This window comes from Vipera berus, assembly GCF_964194415.1.
Source record: "Vipera berus genome assembly, chromosome: 17".
Classification (NCBI taxonomy): domain Eukaryota; kingdom Metazoa; phylum Chordata; class Lepidosauria; order Squamata; family Viperidae; genus Vipera; species Vipera berus.
In genome coordinates this window covers 3,911,669-3,933,272 of record NC_138220.1, presented here as the reverse complement: position 1 = coordinate 3,933,272, position 21,604 = coordinate 3,911,669, and the positions used below count along the sequence as shown (strand labels likewise).

General features: G+C 45.9%; 3 protein-coding genes across 4 annotated transcripts in view; all 3 read left to right on the top strand.

The window, feature by feature from the left end:
- Positions 1–1,432, top strand: part of GPR157 (G protein-coupled receptor 157) — a gene marked incomplete at its 5' end in the record, with an annotated part of 6,760 nt that extends 5,328 nt beyond the window's left edge. Inside the window, 2 exons of the mRNA XM_081341231.1 lie at positions 587–784; positions 959–1,432. Of these exons, the coding sequence (XP_081197357.1) occupies positions 587–784; positions 959–1,183 (423 nt within the window). The 3' untranslated portion in view covers positions 1,184–1,432. The remainder of the gene's footprint in view (positions 1–586; positions 785–958) is intronic.
- Positions 1,433–1,988: 556 nt separating this feature from the next.
- On the top strand, positions 1,989–13,654 carry LOC308675714 (solute carrier family 2, facilitated glucose transporter member 5-like). Of its 2 annotated transcripts, none has more exons than XM_081341228.1 (13): positions 1,989–3,622; positions 3,862–3,929; positions 4,361–4,456; positions 5,419–5,552; positions 6,533–6,657; positions 7,042–7,194; positions 7,380–7,505; positions 8,152–8,339; positions 8,828–8,938; positions 9,206–9,301; positions 10,157–10,232; positions 10,337–10,464; positions 13,329–13,654. In XM_081341228.1, the coding sequence occupies exons 1-13, from the start codon at positions 3,472–3,474 to the stop codon at positions 13,644–13,646; spliced, it is 1,770 nt and encodes a 589-aa protein (XP_081197354.1). In that variant the 5' UTR covers positions 1,989–3,471; the 3' UTR covers positions 13,647–13,654. The 2 variants fall into 2 exon arrangements, with proteins under 2 accessions (XP_081197354.1, XP_081197355.1); XM_081341229.1 differs by having other exon boundaries at positions 1,990–3,622; positions 10,643–13,508.
- On the top strand, positions 13,653–21,182 carry LOC308675715 (solute carrier family 2, facilitated glucose transporter member 5-like). Its single transcript, XM_081341230.1, has 13 exons — positions 13,653–13,720; positions 14,119–14,186; positions 14,610–14,705; positions 15,302–15,450; positions 16,433–16,557; positions 17,671–17,823; positions 17,961–18,086; positions 18,713–18,900; positions 19,136–19,246; positions 19,346–19,441; positions 19,820–19,892; positions 20,008–20,135; positions 20,325–21,182. The coding sequence occupies exons 2-13, from the start codon at positions 14,145–14,147 to the stop codon at positions 20,490–20,492; spliced, it is 1,455 nt and encodes a 484-aa protein (XP_081197356.1). The 5' UTR covers positions 13,653–13,720; positions 14,119–14,144; the 3' UTR covers positions 20,493–21,182.
- The last annotated feature ends 422 nt before the right edge of the window (positions 21,183–21,604 follow it).

Genomic DNA, 21,604 nt, shown 5'->3' with positions numbered 1-21,604 from the left:
GTCTGTCTATCTATCTATCTATATCTTATCTATCTATCTATCTATCTATCTATCTATCTATCTATCTATCTATCTCTATCATCCCTCCCTCCCTATGCCTCTGTTTCTCTCTATCTTCGTCTTTATCTGTCTATCTGTCTGTCTGTCTTTCTGTCTGTCTATCTATCTATATCTATCTATCTATCATTCCTCCATCTGTGTCTTTCTTTCTTTCTTTCTTTCTTTCTTTCTTTCTTTCTTTCTTTCTTTCTTTCTTTCTTTCTTTCTTTCTTTCTTTCTCCTTCCTTCCTTCCTTCCTTCCTTCCTTCCTTCCTTCCTTCCTTCCTTCCTTCCTTCCTTCCTTCCTTCCTTCCTTCCTTCCTTCCTTCCTTTCTTCCTTCCTTCCTTTCTTTCTTTCTTTCTTTCTTTCTTTCTTTCTTTCTTTCTTTCTTTCTTTCTTTCTTTCTTTCTCTTATTGAATTTATATAGTTTTTCCCCCCCGTCATGTGATCGATGGGCAGCTCACAATATTTTAAAAGGAAAAGCAACAGAAGCATCCGAAATAAACATACCAATCTAACGGGGGATTCCCTCTTTCCTTTCCCAGCACGCAGCCCTCTCTGAGTATCGGCCCATTTTGTCCAGGACCCCAACTTCCCACCCGGGAGCAGCGTCGGTGGCAGACAAGAAGCTGATCTTAATCCCGGTTATTTTCATCTTTCTGCGTATCTGGAGCACCATCCGCTTTGTGCTGACCCTTTGCGGCTCTCCGGCAGACCAAAACTGGCTCCTGGTGGTGCTTCATGTGAGTTTCAGAAAATAACCGCTTTGCCCGCACGGGCCTTCCCCATCCAGCTGCCTTCCAGATGTGCAGCGAAGGATTCTGGGAATTGTTTAGAAGCTGAGGAGACCCTTTTTTTGTTTCAGAAGCAAAAAAATAAATAATAAATAAATAAATTGTCTCTGCTTTTCCCACCAGGGGGTTGGAAACACTTTTCAAGGAGCTGCAAATTGCATCCTCTTTGTCTTTTGCACCCGTGTCGTCCGGAATAAACTCTTTTCTTCCTTGTGCTGCTGGCGATACTCGAATCCAGAGCCTGCCCTGCCGAGCTTGGAGACCAGCTTCCAGGCCGAGGTTCCCCTTTGCAAAGACTGGGAGCTGCGAGGCGGCAGTAGCACAGGGGCAGACGTATCCAGCCCTTGAACCTGGCCTGCATCGTGATGGAATTCACCCCTTTGCCTGGTGGGATTCGCACCGTTTTTCTAGGTTGCCCTCGTTTTGCAAGGCGAGCTTTTAAAATGGCTGCTGTTGCAGACAAACAACAACCCACCCCCACCCCGAAAAATCCTGGGGAGATTTGGGGAGAAAATCGGAACTCCTATAATTATTTATCTAGCGTATAGCATCTACAGAAGTCGCGCAATCACTGATAAGGGCTCCTAATAGAAAAAAATAAAATCTATAAAAACTTACAGGTTAGCTCTTTGACGCTCACCGTTTTGAAATACAAAACAACACTTTTTCCACCCCTGGATATAATAATAATAATAAGTTGGAAGGGACCTTGGAGGTCATCTAGTCCAACCACCCCCCCCCCCCGCTCAGGCAGGAAACCCTATACCATTTCATATAATTCTTAGTTTCTCTTGTTATTTATTTATTTATTTGATTTATATACCGCCCTACTCCTAGAGGACTTGTTGTTGTTTTCATACCGATTTGATTTCCCTCTGGAGTCCGAAGTGGAATTTCCACAAACGGCTTGTTGATCATTTATTCACCTCTGGCAAACAAAATCCACTCCCGGGCCAACCAGGCTTGCTCCAAATATAGAAACCAGTAAATTTTTTCAATGCCATTGGTAACTTTAGAACGGTCCCTAAATGAATTGTTGCAAGCCGTGGAGCAGCCATGATGCTAACTGTGTTCTGTGGCTTCTGATTGTTCTGCCTAACACTTTAACCCTTTCATTGGTCCTTGTCTGTTGTTTTGTTCAAACAGGAAACCAAGATGTCTATCATGGATGTTACTTAATTCATTCACCTGGGGAAGGAAAAAAAAACACAGCAACAACATAATAAGAACTTTTGGAATTTTTTTTATAGAAAAAAAAAGGAAAAACGTTCCATTTTTTCACCAGACAACGGCTGGATCGGTATTACTCCAAATTAACTTTCTCAGGGCGTGGTTTGTTGTTTTTTTTTCTCCTTTTTTTTTTTAAAAAAAAAGACGCTACGAAGACTTGCTTTTATTTTTATTTTTAACTCGAGCGTTAAGAAGGAAAGAGGAGAAAGTGTTGAATTAAATGTTAAGGGAGAAGATTATCCAGGTTTAAGGGGGAGAGAAGAGGCGTGGCTGTCAACACACCCTGTTTGGAAATCAGAGAAGAGAGAGAGAGAGAGACACTACAGGTCCCATCATCCTCAACTAGCTTGATCAGGGACGGGTGTTGGGAGCCAAGCAGTTGCCGACAAATTTCTTCTTGAAACGAAACATCCAAGATCGATGCTTAAAGCGGTACAGTCTTCCCATCTGGAAGGATTGTAATAGAGTGCATTTCTATTTTATCGCGACCCACCCAGGAAAGGGATGGATTGCCACAGGTCTGGGAATCCAGTGGGCACCCCCAATTTTTGGGGGACGCTGCTTTGTTTGCCTTCGAATAAATGCTGCAATTTTTTTTCTTATTTTTTTTTGGCCAGGCTGATTTTCTTTTCTCGTTCTGTATACCTCACTTCTCTCTGCGCGTTTGTGTGTTTTAAACACTGATGCGACAAAAACTCTTCAATGTACAGATTAAGATTTAATTTTACAGCCGCCTCGTGGAAGGGGGCCTTTGAACAAAAGCGTGTGTTTTTTTGTTTTTTGTTTAAATAAATGAGCCTTGAATAGATGGAGCTTTTTTCTTTCTTTGACTTTTTCCCACCCCCAAAAAACAGTAAGTTGGCTTATATATAATTTCCTTTAATTTCCTCTTTGAGAAAAAATTTTGTTTTCTTCCAGCAGTTCAATTTAGAGAAAATGGCAAAGCGGCTTCAAAAAAGTGTGTCTGAGTGTGTAAGTGTTTATGTGTGAAAGTTTTTCACACTTTCGGTTGTTTGCTAAGTTTTTTAAAATGGTTTTCACAACCTTCTTCTATTTAAGTAACAATTTCCTCCTGGGTAAGTAACTTGTGATTTTTTTTGGGGGGGGGGGGTTGACTCCCATTGAGAATGTCTGCACCTGGGTCAAAATCCTTATGTTCAATCACACTTGCCCAAATAAAGTATTCAATCAATTGATTCAACCGTTTCACGGGGGAAAATAAATGGGGTATTTAAATGAGGTAAGTAATGAAAAAGTGATCTTGGCAGACTGGGGAAGAAAGTGCAAATAAATAGGCTTGGAATTGGGAGGGAAGTCCAACAGGAGATCACCGGGATTCTCAGAGACAGAAAAAACTTTCTGTGCCAAAAACGCTGGGAAAAAATATGTGCGGTCCCTGAAAGTGGATGGAAATTTATGCAAAAGGATTCCCTAACTGCCATTCCGCTTTTCCCGGAATGTTCCCGCCTCCATTTCCTGATTGGCTCTCGCTGCTGCTCCAGGATATTTCCTTGAAAAGGAAAGACAGCTGTGACTCCGATACACCCCAAGAAAACAGTAAGTTGGCTTATATATAATTTCCTTTAATTCCTTTCCTCTTTGAGAAACGCCGACCATCCTTGGTGACGAGCTCTATGGAGCCTCTCCGATCCGCAGCAGTCTACCTTTCAACAGGAGTCATCAGGGAGCGCAGATTGGGGAGGCGCTCTGGCTGGGTTCAGGGGCAGAATCGTTTGTAAATATGGGACAAATTTGTTTGCTTTCTCTCCCCCCCACACCTCTTTTTGCTCGATCAGGCGTTCCTCTTGATCTCCATGCAAGGATGGAGGAGAAAGAGGAATCGGAAGCCACAACCCGAAATAATGTGAGTTTGGAGGGCTGCTGAAGTCGCGGTTTATCTTATTCCGTGGTTATTTCTAAGCTTCAGGGCAAGGCAAGGCAGGGCAGAGAAATTATAAATAATTTCTGAAGAAATTAGAGCTCTCGCTCCAGTGTATTATTTTTTTTTAATATTACAACGCCTAGACAAGTTTTAGCAGGATAGACCCTGGTTTGTTTGTGGATGAGACACCACCAGGAGATGCCTGGGGTGCAAACAAAACCTGGGGAAAATAATTAGCTTTTCCTAACAAAAAAAGCAGGTGCAGAACATTTAGCCTTGTTCCCATCTGAGCCAGAAACTGTCGGGCTGAAATGAGAGGGGAGGTCTAAGATGTGTTGTGTTGGTTTTTGTCCTTTTCACTCAAGGAATTGTGTTGTTGTTGTTGTTTTCCTCCTCCTTGCACCATCTCATAGAAGCTGACCCGCCCGCTCATGTTCTCGATAGTGGGTGCCAGTTTGGGGTTTTTCCAGTATGGATACACGTTATCTCTGATCACCAACCCCGTTGTGGTAAGTGAGCCATGCTACGTATCGCTGGGGATTCCTGGGTTTTGGGACTTGGCAGTTATTCACACAACCCGCTGGCCTGCATTAGGGTTGCTGAGGTTGCTCTGCCTGGGCCCAGTGTCTCGGTTTTCGTGGCAGACGGATGCTGGCTTAGCCCTCCCCATCGGGGTTTCAAATTGTATTTTTCTGCCTCTCCTCTCCCCTTCCCCCCTTCTTTTTCCTTCCCTTTCCCCCTTTCCCCTTTCCTTTCCTTTCCTTTCCTTTCCGAAACCACGGTTTATGGGGATTCTCAACCATCCCGGTCATGGCTGTCGCAATGGTGCTTTCCCAAGGGGCCGCTGGACTTTCATTTTGTTATTCCTTGCAGACGGAGTGGCTTTGGCCTTTGAAATGCAGGTGGGCTGCTCAATCTCATCTACCTGCTTTCCAAAGACAAAAGTCACTTTTTAGAAGAAAGCAAAGTCCACATTTTGGACAGAGAGGACCGCTGGCTTGAAAGAGGGGGTCAGAGAGGCCATCTCTGTCAAAGGAACAGCCCTTTGGATATAACATCTTCGTATCTCCAGTCTACGATGGGGTCCTTTCAGCTCCACACCCATTTGGACCACTCAGGTGTCCCCGAGGACACAGATCAAACCTCCAAGTGGCCTCCAAAGGAGGCAAATGACCAGCTGTCTGCAAGGAGTATAAATCTTTCCATTCCCCACCATCCGGTCAGAACCTGAAGAAGCTTCTGGGATGAGAAGCGAAACGTTTTCAAAAGAAAAACAAAGTCCAGTGGCCTTTGAAAAAACACCTTTGGGACAACTGTGGTTTCTTTTCCTTCAAGAAAATAACCCAAGGTGGGTTTTCCATCCTGCCCGCCTTCGTGGCCGATGGGCGAAAAACGTTGTTTGGAGGGGGAAAAAAATAAATAAAAATCTCCCGACATTGTTAATGCGGCTTTCCGTTTTATGTTTTTTAAGATGAAGATGCAGTTGCTGAATCTTCAGGATTCAATGACCCATACAGAGTTCCTAATATTATTCTCCGTTTTCGTCCCCCTCGGAGGCCTTTTTGGAGTGTATCTTTGGGGCTGTCTAGCAGATAGACATGGCAGGTATACCTTAAGTGGAATTTCTGGGCTGCGGCTATACAATAGAGTGCCAAATTTCTGGGCTGTTTCGGTTGGTATTGGTGCCATACGTTGGCATGTGAAGTGGACCCTAGTCCTGAGTACCCACTTAGCTCCTAAAGCCCAGTGCACGGAAAAGAGAAGCAAGGTTTAAATTAACCAAGATTAACAAGGGCTGTGTTTAAATATAGATTTAATAAATAACAGAATAACAGCTGGAAGGCACCTGGGAGGTCATCTAGTCCAACCCCCTGCTCAGGCAGGAAACCCTATACCATTTCGGACCAGTGGCTGTCCAGTATCTTCTTAAAAAACTTCCAGTGTTGGAGCATTCACCACTTCTGGAGGCAGGTCGTTCCGCTGGTTAATTATTCTAACAGTCAGGAAATTCCTCCTTAGTTCCAGGTTGCTTCTCTCCTTGATGAGTTTCCATCCATTGCTTCTTGTCCTGCCTTCAGGGGCTTTGGAGAATAGCTTGACTCCCTCTTCTTTGGGGCAGCCCCTGAGATAGTGGAAGGCTGCAATCCTGTCACCCCTAATCCTTCTCTTCATTAAACCGGACATACCCAAGAGTGAAGGGGGAGTACATTAAGACTCTTCCTTCTACCTCCAACGGTGTTAATATTCTAATATTCCGTATATTCTGAAAAGTTAATTTGCTCGGAAAATCATTGGTTTGGGACTTCTAGCATGAGGGATAAGAACTCACTGCAGTTTTAATCTTCTCTGCCCTGTCTCTCTAATTCCGCTGGTGCCAACATCTGGATGGTTACAGCACACATGTTAGAGCTCCCCGCGGAGGTAGTTTTAACGTTTTGCATCACCTCTTGAAATTCCAGGAACAAACTGTTCCCTTAAAAAAAGACAATTGAGATGCTGCTGATAGTTCAGGACTAAAAAAAACAACACACAGCGTTCTTGCAATTTCTTTTTCCTGAATGTGTCTCTTTTCCGTGTCTTTTCAGGAAATGCGCCCTATTAGTTATTAACGGACTTTCTGTTGTTTCGTCTGCCATCCTGTGTTTTGATCAAATATTCCGGCAATTTGAATTTAGCCTCTTTGCTCGTTTTATGGCAGGAATGACGTCCGGTGAGTCCGTGACCGCTTTATTTTACGCTCCCAAAGAGAAGAGCTGAACTCTCCCTTTGCGGGGAAACGTCCCTTAAATTAGGAGTTTGGGATTGGGGAAGGAAAGAGTAGGATTGGGCAGTTCGGAGAGCGGATAACAGGGTGACTGGAACAAGAGGTGTCCATCTGGAACAAACCACCCGGTTGGTCAAGGACAGAGCAGTAAGAATGGAAGGCAAAAGAAAGGCCAAACCTCAAAACACCTAGTTCAAATATCAATGGGGAAGCCAGATTCACTTAACCACCGTGGCAAGACAGGTCGTAAAACGGGACGAAACCCTAAATTCTGCACTGGCTGGAAGGCAGAATGTGACTGCGATGCAATTTTTTAATTTATTCCCACAGGTACATTTATTTTCTCCGTCCCTCTCTACGTCCTTGAGATCTCTTCCTTGAATCTCAGGGGGGCCTTGGTGACAAGTTTGATCCTCTTCTTCAGCTGGGGGTACCTTCTAGTCCAAATCTTAAGCAGCCCCCAGATCTGGGGAAACGAAGAAAGTAAGTGTTGTTATTTCCACCTCTCTCGTGGCTGCAAACTTTGAAGTCACGCTAAGCCAGGAAAGCGTATCTTTCCATCAAAGCAAGAGAAGAGGAAGGAGAAAAAGTTGCTTCTAAAACTTGGAGCGGGATCAGCAACATCCTAATGTTCCCCCTCCCTCCCCCCCTCTCTCTCTCTGCCACAGATTTTTCATTACTGGTTGGCGTTACTTCCATATTTGCCGTAATTAGTATTATAGTGTTGGCTCTTTCTCCGGAAAGTCCGAGGTTTCTGTACATGCAGAGGAATGACGAAGAGCAAGCAAGACAAGGTACGGCCACATGAGGTACTGCCCTCGTGGCCTTGTGAGCCTCTTGGCTGGGCCAAAGGGAGGATCAGGCCCCCGGCCCAGCTTCTGCCCTTCAGATTTGCAGAGCTTGGTGGCTCCTTCTAAATTTAGCCCCTTTGCCAATCGTGGCCCCGGTAAAGGAACCGCGTTTTGGATGGTTGTCTAAATACGTCCTTTTGGTGGGTCAGATGCTTCGGTGGGAAGGGAAACGGTGGGCTCCCAGAGGCCACGGCTAGAGAGATGGCCCTTCCAGAGGATTATCTTAATAAGAGGGGAGATGTCCTCAGTTTTGTTCCCCACGTTCCTCGCGCTGATGAAGATGGAAGCCCTCATCCCAAAGGTTGCTTCTTGGCGGCGTCCTCCAGAAATAGAGCGAGGGTCTTGGCAGTATGGGCTGACCAGGCTGCCCAATTTCCAAATGCTCTGAGATATGAGAAGAAAAGGAAGAAGTGGAGAAGAGAAGAACAGACTATATGGGTTACAGGCTTGGCTGTAACCATCTAGACAACCCTGGACCATCTCAGCCCTCCCACGGGCCAGATTTAAGACCCTGTTGGACGGGGGCGGCATGAAAACCCCACTGCTCTGCACACTTTCTTGTCTTCCCCTCCTCTTCCACCTCCTCTAGTCTTGAAGATGCTGAGAGGGGTAGAAGACGTAGAGGAGGAGATGGAAGAACTGTGCCAGGAACACCTCGCCGAAAGCAGCCAGAAGAACATGACCGTGTGGAAACTTCTTCGCTTCCGCGGCCTCCGGTGGCATCTCGTTACTGTCCTGGTCTTAGCCTCCGGAACTCGTGTTGTGCAAATAAGGACGGTTAGTGACTTCCCCGAGCAACCTCGCATAGAAAAGATGTGCTGTTTGCTTTTGCAAATTGGGAGTCTCTGTCCTCCTCAAAATGCCGAGCACTGGCTTAGTAGCCAGGAACAAAATTCCTGGATCCACGTCCAGTTTGAATCCCCGCTCCAGGATAACAGCAGGGTAGAGAGGCAGTTGTTGACGGTTTACAAAAGGGGCAAACTGGGTTGGAATGTGGTCTGGATTCCCAAGAGGGAGGAGCTGCATTCTAGGGAAGCCAGAGACAACGCAGTTGAGATAGTTGGTGTGAGAGAAAGGGGGTGAAGACGGCCCTTCCTTAATAGTTCCCAGAGTTTAAGGTTATGGTGCAATTCTCTGCTGTAATTTGGCAAGATTCTGTCTGCAGGTTATAAAATCTCCGTCGAAGAATTGCAGTTTGGGTTTTTAGAGCCTGACCCAAATCCTACATGTGCTTCCATCTGCACCTCTTTTGTCTTTGATTGCAGGTTTTAAATTTTGCCCAGCAGAGCTATAAAGTTTTAGGATTGTCCTACAAAGCTGTGAAGCTCCTCCCATTAGTAGGAAGCATGGTCATCCAGCTGATGCTTCTGACAACCGTAAGCCACCTCAAATCGCCCCTGGATTCCTGGTTTGTTCGTGTTATCAGCTGCCTCCGGTCACTCAAAGGGTTCAACCAAAGGGGGCAGTTCAAACTAGCAAAAACACAATAGCAAGAGCAAAGACCAGGATGGTTTTAGCCTTGATGAAGAATTGTGGGCTCATTTATTGGATGATCCACTGGTTTGTGTTCTTCTTCTCAATAGTTTTTCTCCAGGATCCCAAAATGTTAATCCTTTTCTGCTTTGATTTTTTTTTCCCCCTAGATCTGCACCATCGAGTCTTTGGGGCGCAGATTTCTCCTTTTGAGTGGCTTCTTGATTTGTAGCATCTCAAATATTGCCCTAGTCTTCACTTTTCAGGTGAGTTTCCCTCCCGCTCTCTGCACCGGGGCAACTTGAGTGCCCCCCTCCCCCCCCGCAATGGACATCCTTGCGTTTTTTTCACACACACACACACAGACAAACCTTCCCCAGTCAGTTATAATTGATCTGGTGAATTTCACCCAGCTGGTCAATTTCACCAATCTGTCCGTTTCATCCGGTTGCTCAGTTGGGACCCGTCTGTATTTCACCGACCCGTCCATTTCATCCAGTTGGCCAATTTCCTTAATCCGCCCAGTTCATCCAATCTTATCCCTTCCACGCAGTGGAAGAGTGAGGGGGGACATGATAGCAGTGTTCCAATATCTCAGGGGCTGCCCCAAAGAAGAGGGAGTCAAGCTATTCTCCAAAGCACCTGAAGGCAGGAGAAGAAGCAACGGATGGAAGCTAGTCAAGGAGAGAAGCAATCTAGAACTAAGGAGAAACTTCCTGACCGTTAGAACAATTAACCAGTGGAACAACCTGCCTCCAGAGGTGGTGAATGCTCCAACACTGGAGGTTTTTAAGAAGAGACTGGACAGCCATTTGGCTGAAATGGTGTAGGGTTTCCTGCCTGAGCAGGGGGTTGGACTAGATGACCTCCAAGATCCCTTCCAACTTATTATTATTATTATTATTATTATTAGTAGTAGTAGTAGCTCATCAAGTAGCTCCAATCATTCGATTTCATCCCATTGGCCAATTTTACCTATCGGTCAATGTCGTCCAGTTGGCCAGTTTCATGCCAGTTTCCTGTGGATAGGATTCCCTAACCTTATGGGAAAAATATGAGGTTGGTTAAAAGTAGAGTGGAGGAAGGGATACTGCTTTGATGGTGCTTCTTCTTCCCTACAGTTTGAAAACCCCTCACTGGCCTTCATCAGCATTGTTTTGATTATCCTCTTCTTTATGGGCTACATTACAGGACCAGGTATGTGAATCAGGTGGGATACAGAGTTTTCGCAGGTGGAGAAAGACCTTTTCTTAAAAAAAAGGAAAAAAAAATAGAAGATCTCTCTCCTTCTCTCCCTATAGCTGCCATTCTTCCTTTGATTATTGGAGAATTGTTCCTCCAGTCGTCCCGAGCATCGGCATGCGTGATTGCAGGATTTGTCATCTGGGGAATCAATTTTATCTCCGACGTTGTGTTTCTTCTGACTACGGTAAGGAAGTTTAAAAAAGAAATGAAATATATTCAAAATGCTTATTTAAAAACTCCTTGGGGATTTCTCCCCCCCTCCCCCAAGTACGGAGGTGAATTCATTGTGTGACTCATGGGCCTGGCCAGTTTGATCTTGTCTCTCATATTTTTTTTTTAAAAAAATTGTTTCTTCTCTCTAGTCCCACCTTGGTGCCTACTACATGGTCCTTTACTGGCCTTTTATGATCCTCACCGTTATTTACATTTTCCGAGTAGTTCCGGAAACCAGTGGCAAGACATTTCAAGAGATTCACGAGAGCATAGCGGCCTTCACCTCCAAAAATTCCAGAAAAATAACGGCTGAATAGAAACAGGAAATCTCTTTTTCCCCCCTCTCTTTTCAAAATTGATCTGGAATTAAAAAAAATATCAAGCAAAGCAGAAGCTTTCTGCAAACCGGGTGGATTTATTTATGTCATTTTTAAGTGCGGTAATGCTAGTTTGGCAAAAAAAAAAAGATCAGCGTGTAAATTTAGCAGGGCTATGTGAGCAGAGATGTTGGTGTCAGCCCTGTGAGGTAGGCCAAAGCAGAACATCAACCCTGCAGTGAAGCTAAAAAAAATAAATCCGTATGAAGAACATTATAAAGAACGGTTGCAGGAATTGGGTTTGTCTAGTTTCATGAAAAGAAGGACCAGGGTTGATATGACTAGCAGTGTTGCAATATTTGAGGGGCTGCCCCAAAGAAGAGGGGTCAACATATTCTCCAAAGCGCCAGAAGGCAGGACAAGAAGCAACGGATGGAAACTCATCAAGGAGAGGAGCAACCTAGAACTAAGGGGGAAAAAAATTTCCTGACAGCGAGAACAATTAATTAACCAGTGGAACAACTTGCCTCCAGAAGTTGTAGATGCCGTAACACTGGAGGTTTTTAGGAAGAGGTTGCACATCCATTTGTCTGAACTGAGATAGGGTCTCCTGATAGGGTGGGGGGAACTAGACCGGAAGACCTCCAGGGTCTCTCCCAACTCTTGTTATTATATCAATATATCTCCTTTTGCAACAAAAGGAAGTGTGGCTAAATTTAAATGCCTTCATGGCTGCTGGCGACGTGAAACTGAGTCGACATCTTTTATTACAGCTCTTGCGTCAGACCTGCCCAGTCTGATTCCCTTACGAAAGAAAAACACTCGACTCCTACTGGGTTGAAGCGAAAGAGGTTGTTGGCTGCAGAAAAGTCAGGCTAGATCTGGGTTTCCCACGCTCAAAAGATGCAGAAAAGTTTCCCCTCGTCCCAGCCCTCCCCTCATTGACCAGTTCGCCGTCTTCAACCAATCGGAAGTCACCAAAGTGTTTTGAGAACGCTGAGATGTTTTGGGGTAATCCACATTCTTTCTCGGGGTGCCTGGCCTTGGATTCCGGTGCAAACCAGTTCCGAGCTTCTCTTGTTCTTTATCACCTGTTGTTCCCCCTTCCCTATTTCCCATCATGTGCACACACAGCTTTATTGCCCATTTATCCTCCTTGCCCTCTAATCGTTGATGGCAGGATGCCTATGAGGCGCCAAGCCTATCCTGGCAGACCTGACAAGTTTGTTCGGCATTGCCTTGCTATAAATCCTGGCCGGTTTCGGAACGAAAAAACAAGGTAGAGATGCGAGATGCAGGAGGCAAAGTGAAGTGACGTAAGAAAGCGAAACGGAGGGGAGGGAAAGAAAGAGAAAGCGGAGTGACAGATCAGCACTCCGAATTCAACCACATGTGGTCATCCGTACTTCGGCCTTGGCGTGAGGACGCCAAGAGACAGATAAAAAGCAGGATTTAACAAAGCGCGTTATTTAACAATCAGCACGTTGAACAAGCCGGCACGGGACTGCCTGCCGAGACTCCGGTATCCCATCTCAAGTCCAGATTATTAAAAGAACTGATTTGCAAATGAGGAATAGTGGGAAAAGCTCAAAACGTGATGCAACGCGGAGACCTGAAGGAAGGGCGAAAGTAAAAGGTTTTTTTTGGGGGGGAAAGTTTCCATTTATTTACTCTAAAGGTAAAGGTTCCCCCGCACATGCGTGCTAGTCGTTTCCGACTCTAGGGGCTGGTGCTCATGTCCGTTTCAAAGCCGAAGAGCCAGCGCTTGTCCGAGGACGTCTCCGTGGTCATGTGGCCGGCATGACTAGATGCCAAAGGTGCACGGAGCGCTGTTACCTTCCCACCGTAGCGGTCCCTATTTTTCTACTTGCATTTTTACGTGCTTTCGAACTGCTAGGTTGGCAGAAGCTGGGACGCGTAACAGGCGCTCCACTCTGCTATGCGGCACTCGGGATTCGACCCGCCAAACTGCCGACTATCTGATCGATAAGCTCAGCATCCTAACCCACTGAGCCACCGCGTCCCATTTATTTACCCTATCCTGGTCCAAACGAAAAAGATGTTGCCCTAGTTATTTAACGAGGAGGAGAGTTCCCCCGGATGGAGCTTTCCATTCAAACTCGGTACTCGTTTACAAAAAAAAAAAAAAGGCATTTGACCGTATCGGTGCCAGGCACGGGAAATGATGTTATGCACTGTGCAGTGTGTGTCTTGGTGTTTATTACATGTGTGTAGCGCTGTGCCCGTAAGTTTTGCTGCAGTCGGGGTTCTCCTGGCGCTCTTGGTATGGCGGGCGGTCCACCGAGGTCCCTGGTTCAACCAGCGCTGCTTGCCTGGGTCCACTTGGGGTGGTGGGTCAGACAAAAAAAAAGGGGGGGGGAAATTGTGCAAAAAAGGGGGGAAAAAAAGAAACCCGAATATCAAATGAAATCTAGCATTAGACATAAAGAATCCGCCCCAAGTGAATACTGGAAAAACAACAACAAACACCCTCCCTTTCCATAACACGTCTCCAAAGGTAGAGACGTTTGGCAAAATGACTCGTATTTACGACGGCGGCAGTGTCCAGGGGTCACGTGATCCCCTTTTGGCGACCTTCTGGCAAGCACAAGCAACGGGGAGGCCAGATTCATTTAACAGCCCTGTTGCTAACTTAACAAGTGTGGTGATTCACTTAACAACCGTAGCAAGAAAGGTTGCAAATCGGGGCAAAGATCGCTTAACAAGAGCCTCGCTTAGCAACAGAAATCTGGAATCGCCTGGATGGAAATTTATGCAGAAGGGTTCCTTAACTGCCATTCCGCTTTTCCCGGAATGTTCCCGCCTCCTTTCCTGATTGGCTCTTGCTGCTACTCCAGGACTTTTCCTTGAAAAAACAGCTGTGACTCCGAGATACACCTCCAAAAAACAGTAAGTTGGCTTTTTAAAAAAAATAAAATAAAATATTCTAGCCTTAAAATCCAAATCTGGAGATTGGCCTCCTCCGAAGGGCCGGCAGAGGAGCAGGTGAGGATCCGGGAGGGTGCCAACGAATTTGGGGAATTTATTAAAACAATTAGGAAGTGAACGCGGAGCTTTCAAGCCAGCGTTCAAAAGAAAAGACAGGAAAACCTTTTTACTTCATGTTTCTCCCCTTTCCTTTAATTTCCTCTATGGAGCCTCTCCGATCCGCAGCAGTCTACCTTTAAACAGGTGTCATCAGGGAGTGCAGATCGGGGAGGCGCTCTGCCTGGGTTCAGGGGCAGAATCGTTTGTAAATGTGGGACAAATTTGTTTGCTTCCCCCTCCCCTTATTTTTGCTCGATCAGGTGTTCCTCTTGATCTCCACAGAAGGATGGAGGAGAAAGAGGAATCGGAACCCACAATCCGAAATAATGTGAGTTTGGAGGGCTGCTGAAGTCGCGGTTTATCTTGATCCGTGGTTATTTCTAAACTTCAGGGCAAGGCAGGGCAGAGAAATTATAAATATTTTCTGAAGAAATTAGAGCTCTCGCTCCAGTGTAGTTTTTTTTTTTTTACATTACAATGCCTAGACAAGTTTTAGCAGGATAGACCCTGGTTTGTTTGTGGATGAGACACCACCCGGAGATGCCTGGGGTGCAAACAAAACCTGGGGAAAATAATTAGCTTTTCCTAACAAAAAAAGCAGGTGCAGAATATTTAGCTTTATTCCCATCCGAGCCAGAAACTGTCGGGCTGAAATGAGAGGGGAGGTCTAAGATGTGTTGTGTTGGTTTTTGTCCTTTTCACTCAAGGAATTGTGTTGTTGTTGTTGTTGTTTTCCTGCACCATCTCATAGAAGCTGACCCGCCCGCTCATGTTCTCGATAGTGGGTGCCAGTTTGGAGTTTTTCCAGTATGGATACGCGTTCTATCTGATCACCAATCCCGTTGTGGTAAGTGAGCCATGCTGTGTGTCGCTGGGCGGCCCCAGGTTTTGGGACTTGGCAGTTATTCACACAACCCGCTGGCCTGCATTAATAATAATAATAATAATAATAATAATAATAATAATAATAATAATAATAATAATAATAATTTAATTTCTATACTATTAGGGTTGCTGAGGTTGCTCTGCGTGGGCCCATTGTCTCGTTTTTCGTGGCAGACGGATGCTGGCTTAGCCCTCCCCATCGGGGTTTCAAATTGTATTTTTCTGCCTCTCCTCTCCCCTTTCCCCCTTCTTTCTCCTTCCCTTCCCTTCCCTTCCCTTCCCTTCCCTTTTCCCTGCCCACCTTAATGGCCAAAGGGCGAATACATTGTTTGGAGGAGAAACGGGAGAAAATGTCCCGATGTTTCTAAGAAAAATAAATTTTGTTTAACATCTCTGCTCCAGATTCCTTCGAACGGCCAATGGGTTTTTCCTTAGGGACTGCGAGCTGACAGCCTACCTCGCAGGGTTGTTAGGTGAAAGGGAGGCAGGCAGCTGGGAAAGAGGGGCAAGCCCAGCTGTGTCTTTGTTAATGCGGCTTTCCATTGTGTTGTTTTTAAGATCAGGATCCACCTGATGAATCTCCGGAATGAATCGATCAGTACAGACTCTGCGTATTTAAAGTTCTTAGCGTTAATCATCGTTTTCATCCCCCTTGGAGGCCTTTTCGGCGTCTGTCTTTGGGGCTGTCTGGCAGATAGATATGGCAGGTACTGTTGTTGTTAGCTGCGAAGTCGTGTCTGACCCATCGCAACCCTATGGACCATGTTCCTCCAGGCCTTCCTGTCCTCTACCATCTTCTGGAGTCCATTTAAGCTCACGCCTACTGCTTCAGTGACTCCATCCAGCCACCCCATTCTCTGTCGTCCCCTTCTTCTCTTGCCCTCCACCTTTCCCAGCATTAGGCTCTTCTCCAGTGAGTCCTTCCTTCTCATTAGGCGGCCAAAGTATTTGAGTTTCAGCTTCAGGATCTGGCCTTCTAAAGAGCAGTTGGGGTTGATCTCCTCTAGGACTGACCGGTTTGATCGCCTTGCAGTCCAAGGGACTCGCAGGAGTCTTCTCCAGCACCATAGTTCAAAGGCCTCAATTCTTTGGCGCTCAGCCTTTCTTATGGTCCAATGGCAGGTACTGGCGTGCCTTAAACCTAATTTCTGGGCTGTTTCTGTTGGCATCGATGCCATACATTGGCATGTAAACTGCCAATGTATGGCATCAGCTCCTAACCCAGGAACCTGTTGATCAACTGAAAGAGAACCTTGGTTTAAAGTGACCCAGATTAACAGGGCTGTGTTTAAATAAATATTTTGTAAATAACAGAGTTGGGAGGGACCTTGGAGGTCATCTAGTCCAGCCCCTTACTCAAGCAAGAGACTCTATACTGACAAATGGCTGTCCTGCCTCTTCTTAAAAGCCTCCGGCGATGGAGCACCCACAACTTCTGGAGGCAAGTCGTTCCACTTGTTAATTGTCCTCCCTGTTAGGAAATTTCCTTTTCATTAAATTAGACATGCCCAAGTGCCCCTGAGCAGAGCGAAAGACCTAGGTTAGAATCGTCCTTCTAACCTCCAACTCTGCTGGTATTCTAAATATTCTGAAAATTGTTCCCTTAGAAAAGCCAATCAAGATGCCGCGGGTAGCAATTTTGGGGATTCCTGCTTTCTGACTGTGTATTTTTTTTCCGTGTCTTTTCAGGAAATGCGCCCTAATCATGAGCAATGGAATTAGTGTTTTTTTGTCTGCCCTCCTTTGTTTTGATAAAATAATCCAGCGCTTTGAATTCAGCCTTGTCGCTCGTTTTTTGGCAGGAATGGAGCTGGGTGAGTCCGTGACCGCTTTAAGCTCCCAAATAGAACAGCTGACGTCAGGCTTTGCATTAAAGGTCCCTTAATTTAGGAGTTTGGCTTTGCAATGACCGATATATATATAGGGCTGCCATTTTCAGCATCCTTCACTGGCACCCTGCCATAAAACGCAAGGTGGAGCAATTAGGAAAGCAAAAGAGTAGGATTTGGGGAGATGGGAAAGGGGGTGACAGGGTGACAGGAACCAGAGCTGTCAATCTGGAACGGACCGGCTGATATCAAGGACGCAGTCGTGAGAATGGAACGCGCGCAACTCCGCCAAAGCGGTGCCAAACCTCCCAAACCATTCCCCAAACATCTGCCGGTCGTTCGAATACGATCGGAGATTGACGGACCGGTCAAGCGGGAAGGACGAGGGCAGAGGGGAAATCGCAGGCTTTGTGCAGGAACATTCAGATCCGCCTTTGCCAATGCCGTAACCACTTGCCTTTAGTAAATAATAATAATAATCCGGTCAGTTCAGAAGTGGAGTTTGAGGACCTTTCTTTCCCAAATGTTCAAGTTGAGACAAGCCCCGACTGTGGGTTTTATTGGAGCCTAGGAATCAGGAATGGTACTTTTCCAAATATCCTGAGCGTAGAACATCCAGGCGTTGCTTCTCGTTAGCAAGAAAACAGGGCAGGAAGAAACATCCCTAATGAATGCAGAAAGAAATGAGACGTAGAAGGAAATGTGTTGTAGCCAGCTGCCAGGATTTCTGCAACCTAACTCTGCTTCCCCCTTCAATAAATCTGGTTAAAGAAAACCCTGAGGATTTTAGTCATAGCAAGAGGGCAGTCCGATTCGTACCCTTAAAATGACTGGGAGAGAGAAGGGCTGGGTAAACCAGGGCCTCTTTGCACATCATCTAATTTCTTGGCTCCGGGAATCAGCTTCGAGATGCTAGCCCAAACCGGAGCGCCAGGCAGGAACAAGTGAAGGTTGCAGTGGACAACAGAGCATTGTTATAACACAAAATTTAAACCCCTCAAATCTCCGGGCCAGCCACACACCGTAGGTGCTGCTAAATTCTGCACTCGCTAGAATGCAAGCGATGACCGTCCGGCAATTTTTAATTCACTCCCACAGGTACATTTACTTTCTCCGCCCCTCTCTACATCCTTGAGATCTCTTCCTTGAATCTCAGGGGGGCCTTGGTGACAACGGTGGTCTTCTGCTTCAGCTGGGGGTACCTTCTGGTCCAAATCTTAACCAGCCCCCAGATCTGGGGAAACGGAGAAAGTAAGTGTTGTTATTTCCACCTCTCTCGTGGCTGCAAACTTTGAAGTCATGCTAAGCCAGGAGAAAAAGTTGCTTCTAAAACTTGGAGCGGGATCAGCAACATCCTAACGCCTTCTCTCTTGCTCTCTCTGCCGCAGATTATTCCTTTTTGGTGGGCCTTAATGCCGTCTTTGCTATACTTAGTAGTATGTTTTTGTTGCCTTCTCCGGAAAGTCCGAGGTTTCTGTACATGCAGAGGAATGACGAAGAGCAAGCAAGACAAGGTACGGCCACACGAGGTACTGCCCTCGTGGCCTTGCGAGCCCCTCGGCTGGGCCAAAGGGAGGATCAGGCCCCCAGCCCAGCTTCTGCCCTTCAGATCTGCAGAGCTTGGTGGCTCCTTCCAAATTTAGCCCCTTTGCCAATCGTGGCCCCGGTAAAAGGAACCGCGTTTTGGATGGTTGTCTAAAGAAGTCCTTTTGGTGGGTCAGATGCTTCGGTGGGAAGAGAAGAGGTGGGCTCCCAGAGGCCACGGCTAGAGAGATGGTCCTTCCAGAGGATTATCTTAATAAGAGGGGAGATGTCCTCAGTTTTGTTCCCCACGTTCCTCGCGCTGATGAAGATGGAAGCCCTCATCCCAAAGGTTGCTTCTTGGCGGCGTCCTCCAGAAATAGAGCGAGGGTCTTGGCAGTATGGGCTGACCAGGCCGCCCAATTTCCAAATGCTCTGAGATATGAGAAGAGAAGAACAGACTATATGGGTTACAGGCTTGGCTGTAACCATCTAGACAACCCTGGACCATCTCAGCCCTCCCCCAGGCCAGATTTAAGACCTGTTGGACGGGGGCGGCATGAAAGCCCCACTGCTCTGCACAATTTCTTGTCTTCCCCTCCTCTTCCACCTCCTCTAGTCTTGAAGATGCTGAGAGGGGAAGAAGACGTAGAGGAGGAGATGGAAGAACTGTGCCAGGAACACCTCGCCGAAAGCAGCCAGAAGAACATGACCGTGTGGAAACTTCTTCGCTTCCGCGGCCTCCGGTGGCATCTCGTTACTGTCCTGGTCTTAGTCTCCGGAAGTGGATTAGTGGACACAAACACGGTTAGTGACTTCCCCAGACAACCTTGAATAAGAAAGATGTGCTGTTTGCTTTGGCACGGTTCGAATGGCTCCTCCTTAACGGTTCTCAGTGCGTATCCTTTATCGTGCAGTTCTCTGCTGTAATTTGGCAAGATTCTAAATAAATCTATTTAGGGGAATGGCAGTGTGGGTTTTTAAAGCCTGACCCCAATACTCCGCATGCCTCCACCTGCGTTTCTTTTGTCTTTGATTGCAGGTTTTAATTTTCGCCAAGCAGACCTATAAAGATTTAGGACTGTCCACCAGAGATATGAACCTCCTTTCTCTCGTAGGAAGCGTGATCATCCAGCTGACGCTTCTGACAACCGTAAGGCAGATCCACTGGTTTGTGTTCTTCTTCTCAATAGTTTTTCTCCAGGATCCCAAAATGTCAATCCTTTTCTGCTTTGATTTTTTTCCCCCCTAGATCTGCACCATCGAGTCTTTGGGGCGCAGATTTCTCCTTTTGAGTGGCTTCTTGATTTGTAGCATCTTAACTATAGCCCTAGTCATCACTTTTCAGGTGGGTTTCCTTCCCTCTCTCTGCCCCGGGCCAACTTAACACCCCTGCGTTGTTGTTGTTGTTTTTTTTCCACACACACAAATCTTCCCAACGAATTAAAATCGATCTGGTGAATTTCACCCAGTTGGTCAATCCGTCAATTCCATCCATGGGTCAGGTTTCGCCAATTTGTCAATTTCACCCAGTTGCTCAATTTTACCAATCCGTCAATTCCATCCTGTCGGTCAATTTCATAGAGCTCACGCCATTCTGTAGATGGGTTCCCAAACCTTGTGGAAGACAGGCGGATGGTTGAAGGTGTGGAGTCGGTGTGTGTGTGTGGGGGGGAGGGATACTGCTTCGATGGTCACCCCCCAGGTGCCTTCTTCTTCCCCACAGATCTACACCTCCTCACTGGTCTTCACCAGCATTGTTTTGATCCTCTTCTTTATGGCCTACGTAGCGGGACCAGGTTTGTGAATCAGATGGGAGACGGAGACTTCGCAAGGGAAGATTTTGTGGGATATTTTTTTTTGCTTTTTTTAAAATTTGTTTTTACAAAACTTCCCCTCTCCTGTCCATTCCAGCTTGCATTCTTCCTGTGATTATTGGTGAATTGTTCCTCCAGTCATCCCGAGTTTCAGCCTGTGTGATTGCGGGTTTCGTCACTTGGGGAACCAATTTTATCTCCGCCCTGCTGTTTCTTCTCACTCAGGTAAAGGACCCTATAATCCCTCTGGAAGTTTAAAAAATTAAATAAAATATATTTTAAAAGATTTAAAAAACTCCTTGGGGATTTTTTCCCCCTCCAGTACGGAGGTGAATTCGTTGTGGGTCTCACAGGCCTGACGAGTTTGATCTTGCCTCTCATATTTTTTTTTTAAATTTTTCTTTCTGTCTCTAGTCCCACCTTGGTGCCTACTATTTGCTCCTTTACTGGCCTTTTATGATCCTCACCTTTATTTACATTTTCCGGGTAGTGCCGGAAACCCGCGGCAAGACATTTCAAGAGATCCAGGAGAACATGGCGGTCTGCACCTCCAAAAATTCCAGAAAAATAACGGCTGAATAAAAAAAGGGAAATCTCTTTCTTCCCTCTCTTTTCAAAATTGACCTGGAATTTAAAAAAAAAAAACGAAGTAAATAAGATGTTTTCTGCAAGCTGGATGGATTGATTTTGTAATTTTTTTTTTTTGAAGTGTGCAATGCTACGTGGTCGCTCGGCAAAAACAAAATCGGCTTGTAAGCTGAACAAAGCTTTGTGAGCAGAGAGATGCTGGGGGTTGTCAGCCCTGCGAGGTGGGCCAAAGCAGAAAACCAATCCTGCAGGAGGCCCAAATTTTTTCCCCATTATTGAGGTTATCTATAGAAAGAGAATCTTGCAAGGGTGATTGTGCTTTATCTCCTGTTCTTCTGATGCTCCAGTGAAGCAAGAATGCACTTCCAGATATTACCTTATTCCCCAGGGCATAAAATAATGTTTCAGCCCTTTTTAGCTATCATTCTTGACTATTTCTGCCAAGGTGATTTTCCTGACTCTCTAGAGGGGATTAGGGGCAAGAATGCAGCTGTGGTTTCCCTTACATGAAGTTTAGGGATTTCTGCCACTTCTCTCCTGCAATATCCATAGTTCTCCTTTTGCAGCAAAAGGAAGTATGGCTAAATTAATATTTCAAATGCCCTCGCAGCCGTCAGCAAAGTCAAACTGAGTGTACATTGTTGGAAAGAAAAATCCAGTCGGGTTCCAAGCTGGGAAAAAGAACGGAGGAGCCAATGAGGCTGCAGGAAAGGAGGTCTTCATTTATTTAGCAATCAGAAGCAAAGTGACTCAGAAATTTTAAACACCCTGATAAATTCTCCTTCATTGACCTTGTGGCAAGCAAAATCAATGGGGGAAGTCACAATTCGCTTCAGGATCTTGTTACTAGCTTAACACCTGCAGTGAATCATCTACCTAACACATGGGGCAAAAAGAAAAAAAAATCACTTAACTGTCCCGAAATTGTGGGCTGAATTGTGGTCATAAGTCGAGGACTGTCTGTATTCGCCCGGTCTTAGGTTGGGACAGGACGATTATCTACAATGGTTTAGACTAGCATTGCATATGCTTAACCAGGTTTGTTTGCCTTGGGGCTGCCGGAGATCAGCCGATGTTACATTCCATATGGAAATGTATGCAAATCA

What these genes read in the sequence shown, in the direction of transcription:
- LOC308675714 (XM_081341228.1), top strand. Translation starts at nt 3,472, where the DNA reads ATGGAAATTTATGCAAAAGGATTCCCTAACTGCCATTCCGCTTTTCCC. An exon ending in CGATACACCCCAAGAAAACA is followed by an intron (nt 3,623 to 3,861) that starts GTAAGTTGGCTT and finishes TTGCTCGATCAG; the next exon opens with GCGTTCCTCTTGATCTCCAT. An exon ending in TATGGCAGGAATGACGTCCG is followed by an intron (nt 6,658 to 7,041) that starts GTGAGTCCGTGA and finishes TTATTCCCACAG; the next exon opens with GTACATTTATTTTCTCCGTC.
- LOC308675715 (XM_081341230.1), top strand. Translation starts at nt 14,145, where the DNA reads ATGGAGGAGAAAGAGGAATCGGAACCCACAATCCGAAATAAT. An exon ending in CTGGCAGATAGATATGGCAG is followed by an intron (nt 15,451 to 16,432) that starts GTACTGTTGTTG and finishes GTGTCTTTTCAG; the next exon opens with GAAATGCGCCCTAATCATGA. An exon ending in CCCTAGTCATCACTTTTCAG is followed by an intron (nt 19,442 to 19,819) that starts GTGGGTTTCCTT and finishes TCTTCCCCACAG; the next exon opens with ATCTACACCTCCTCACTGGT.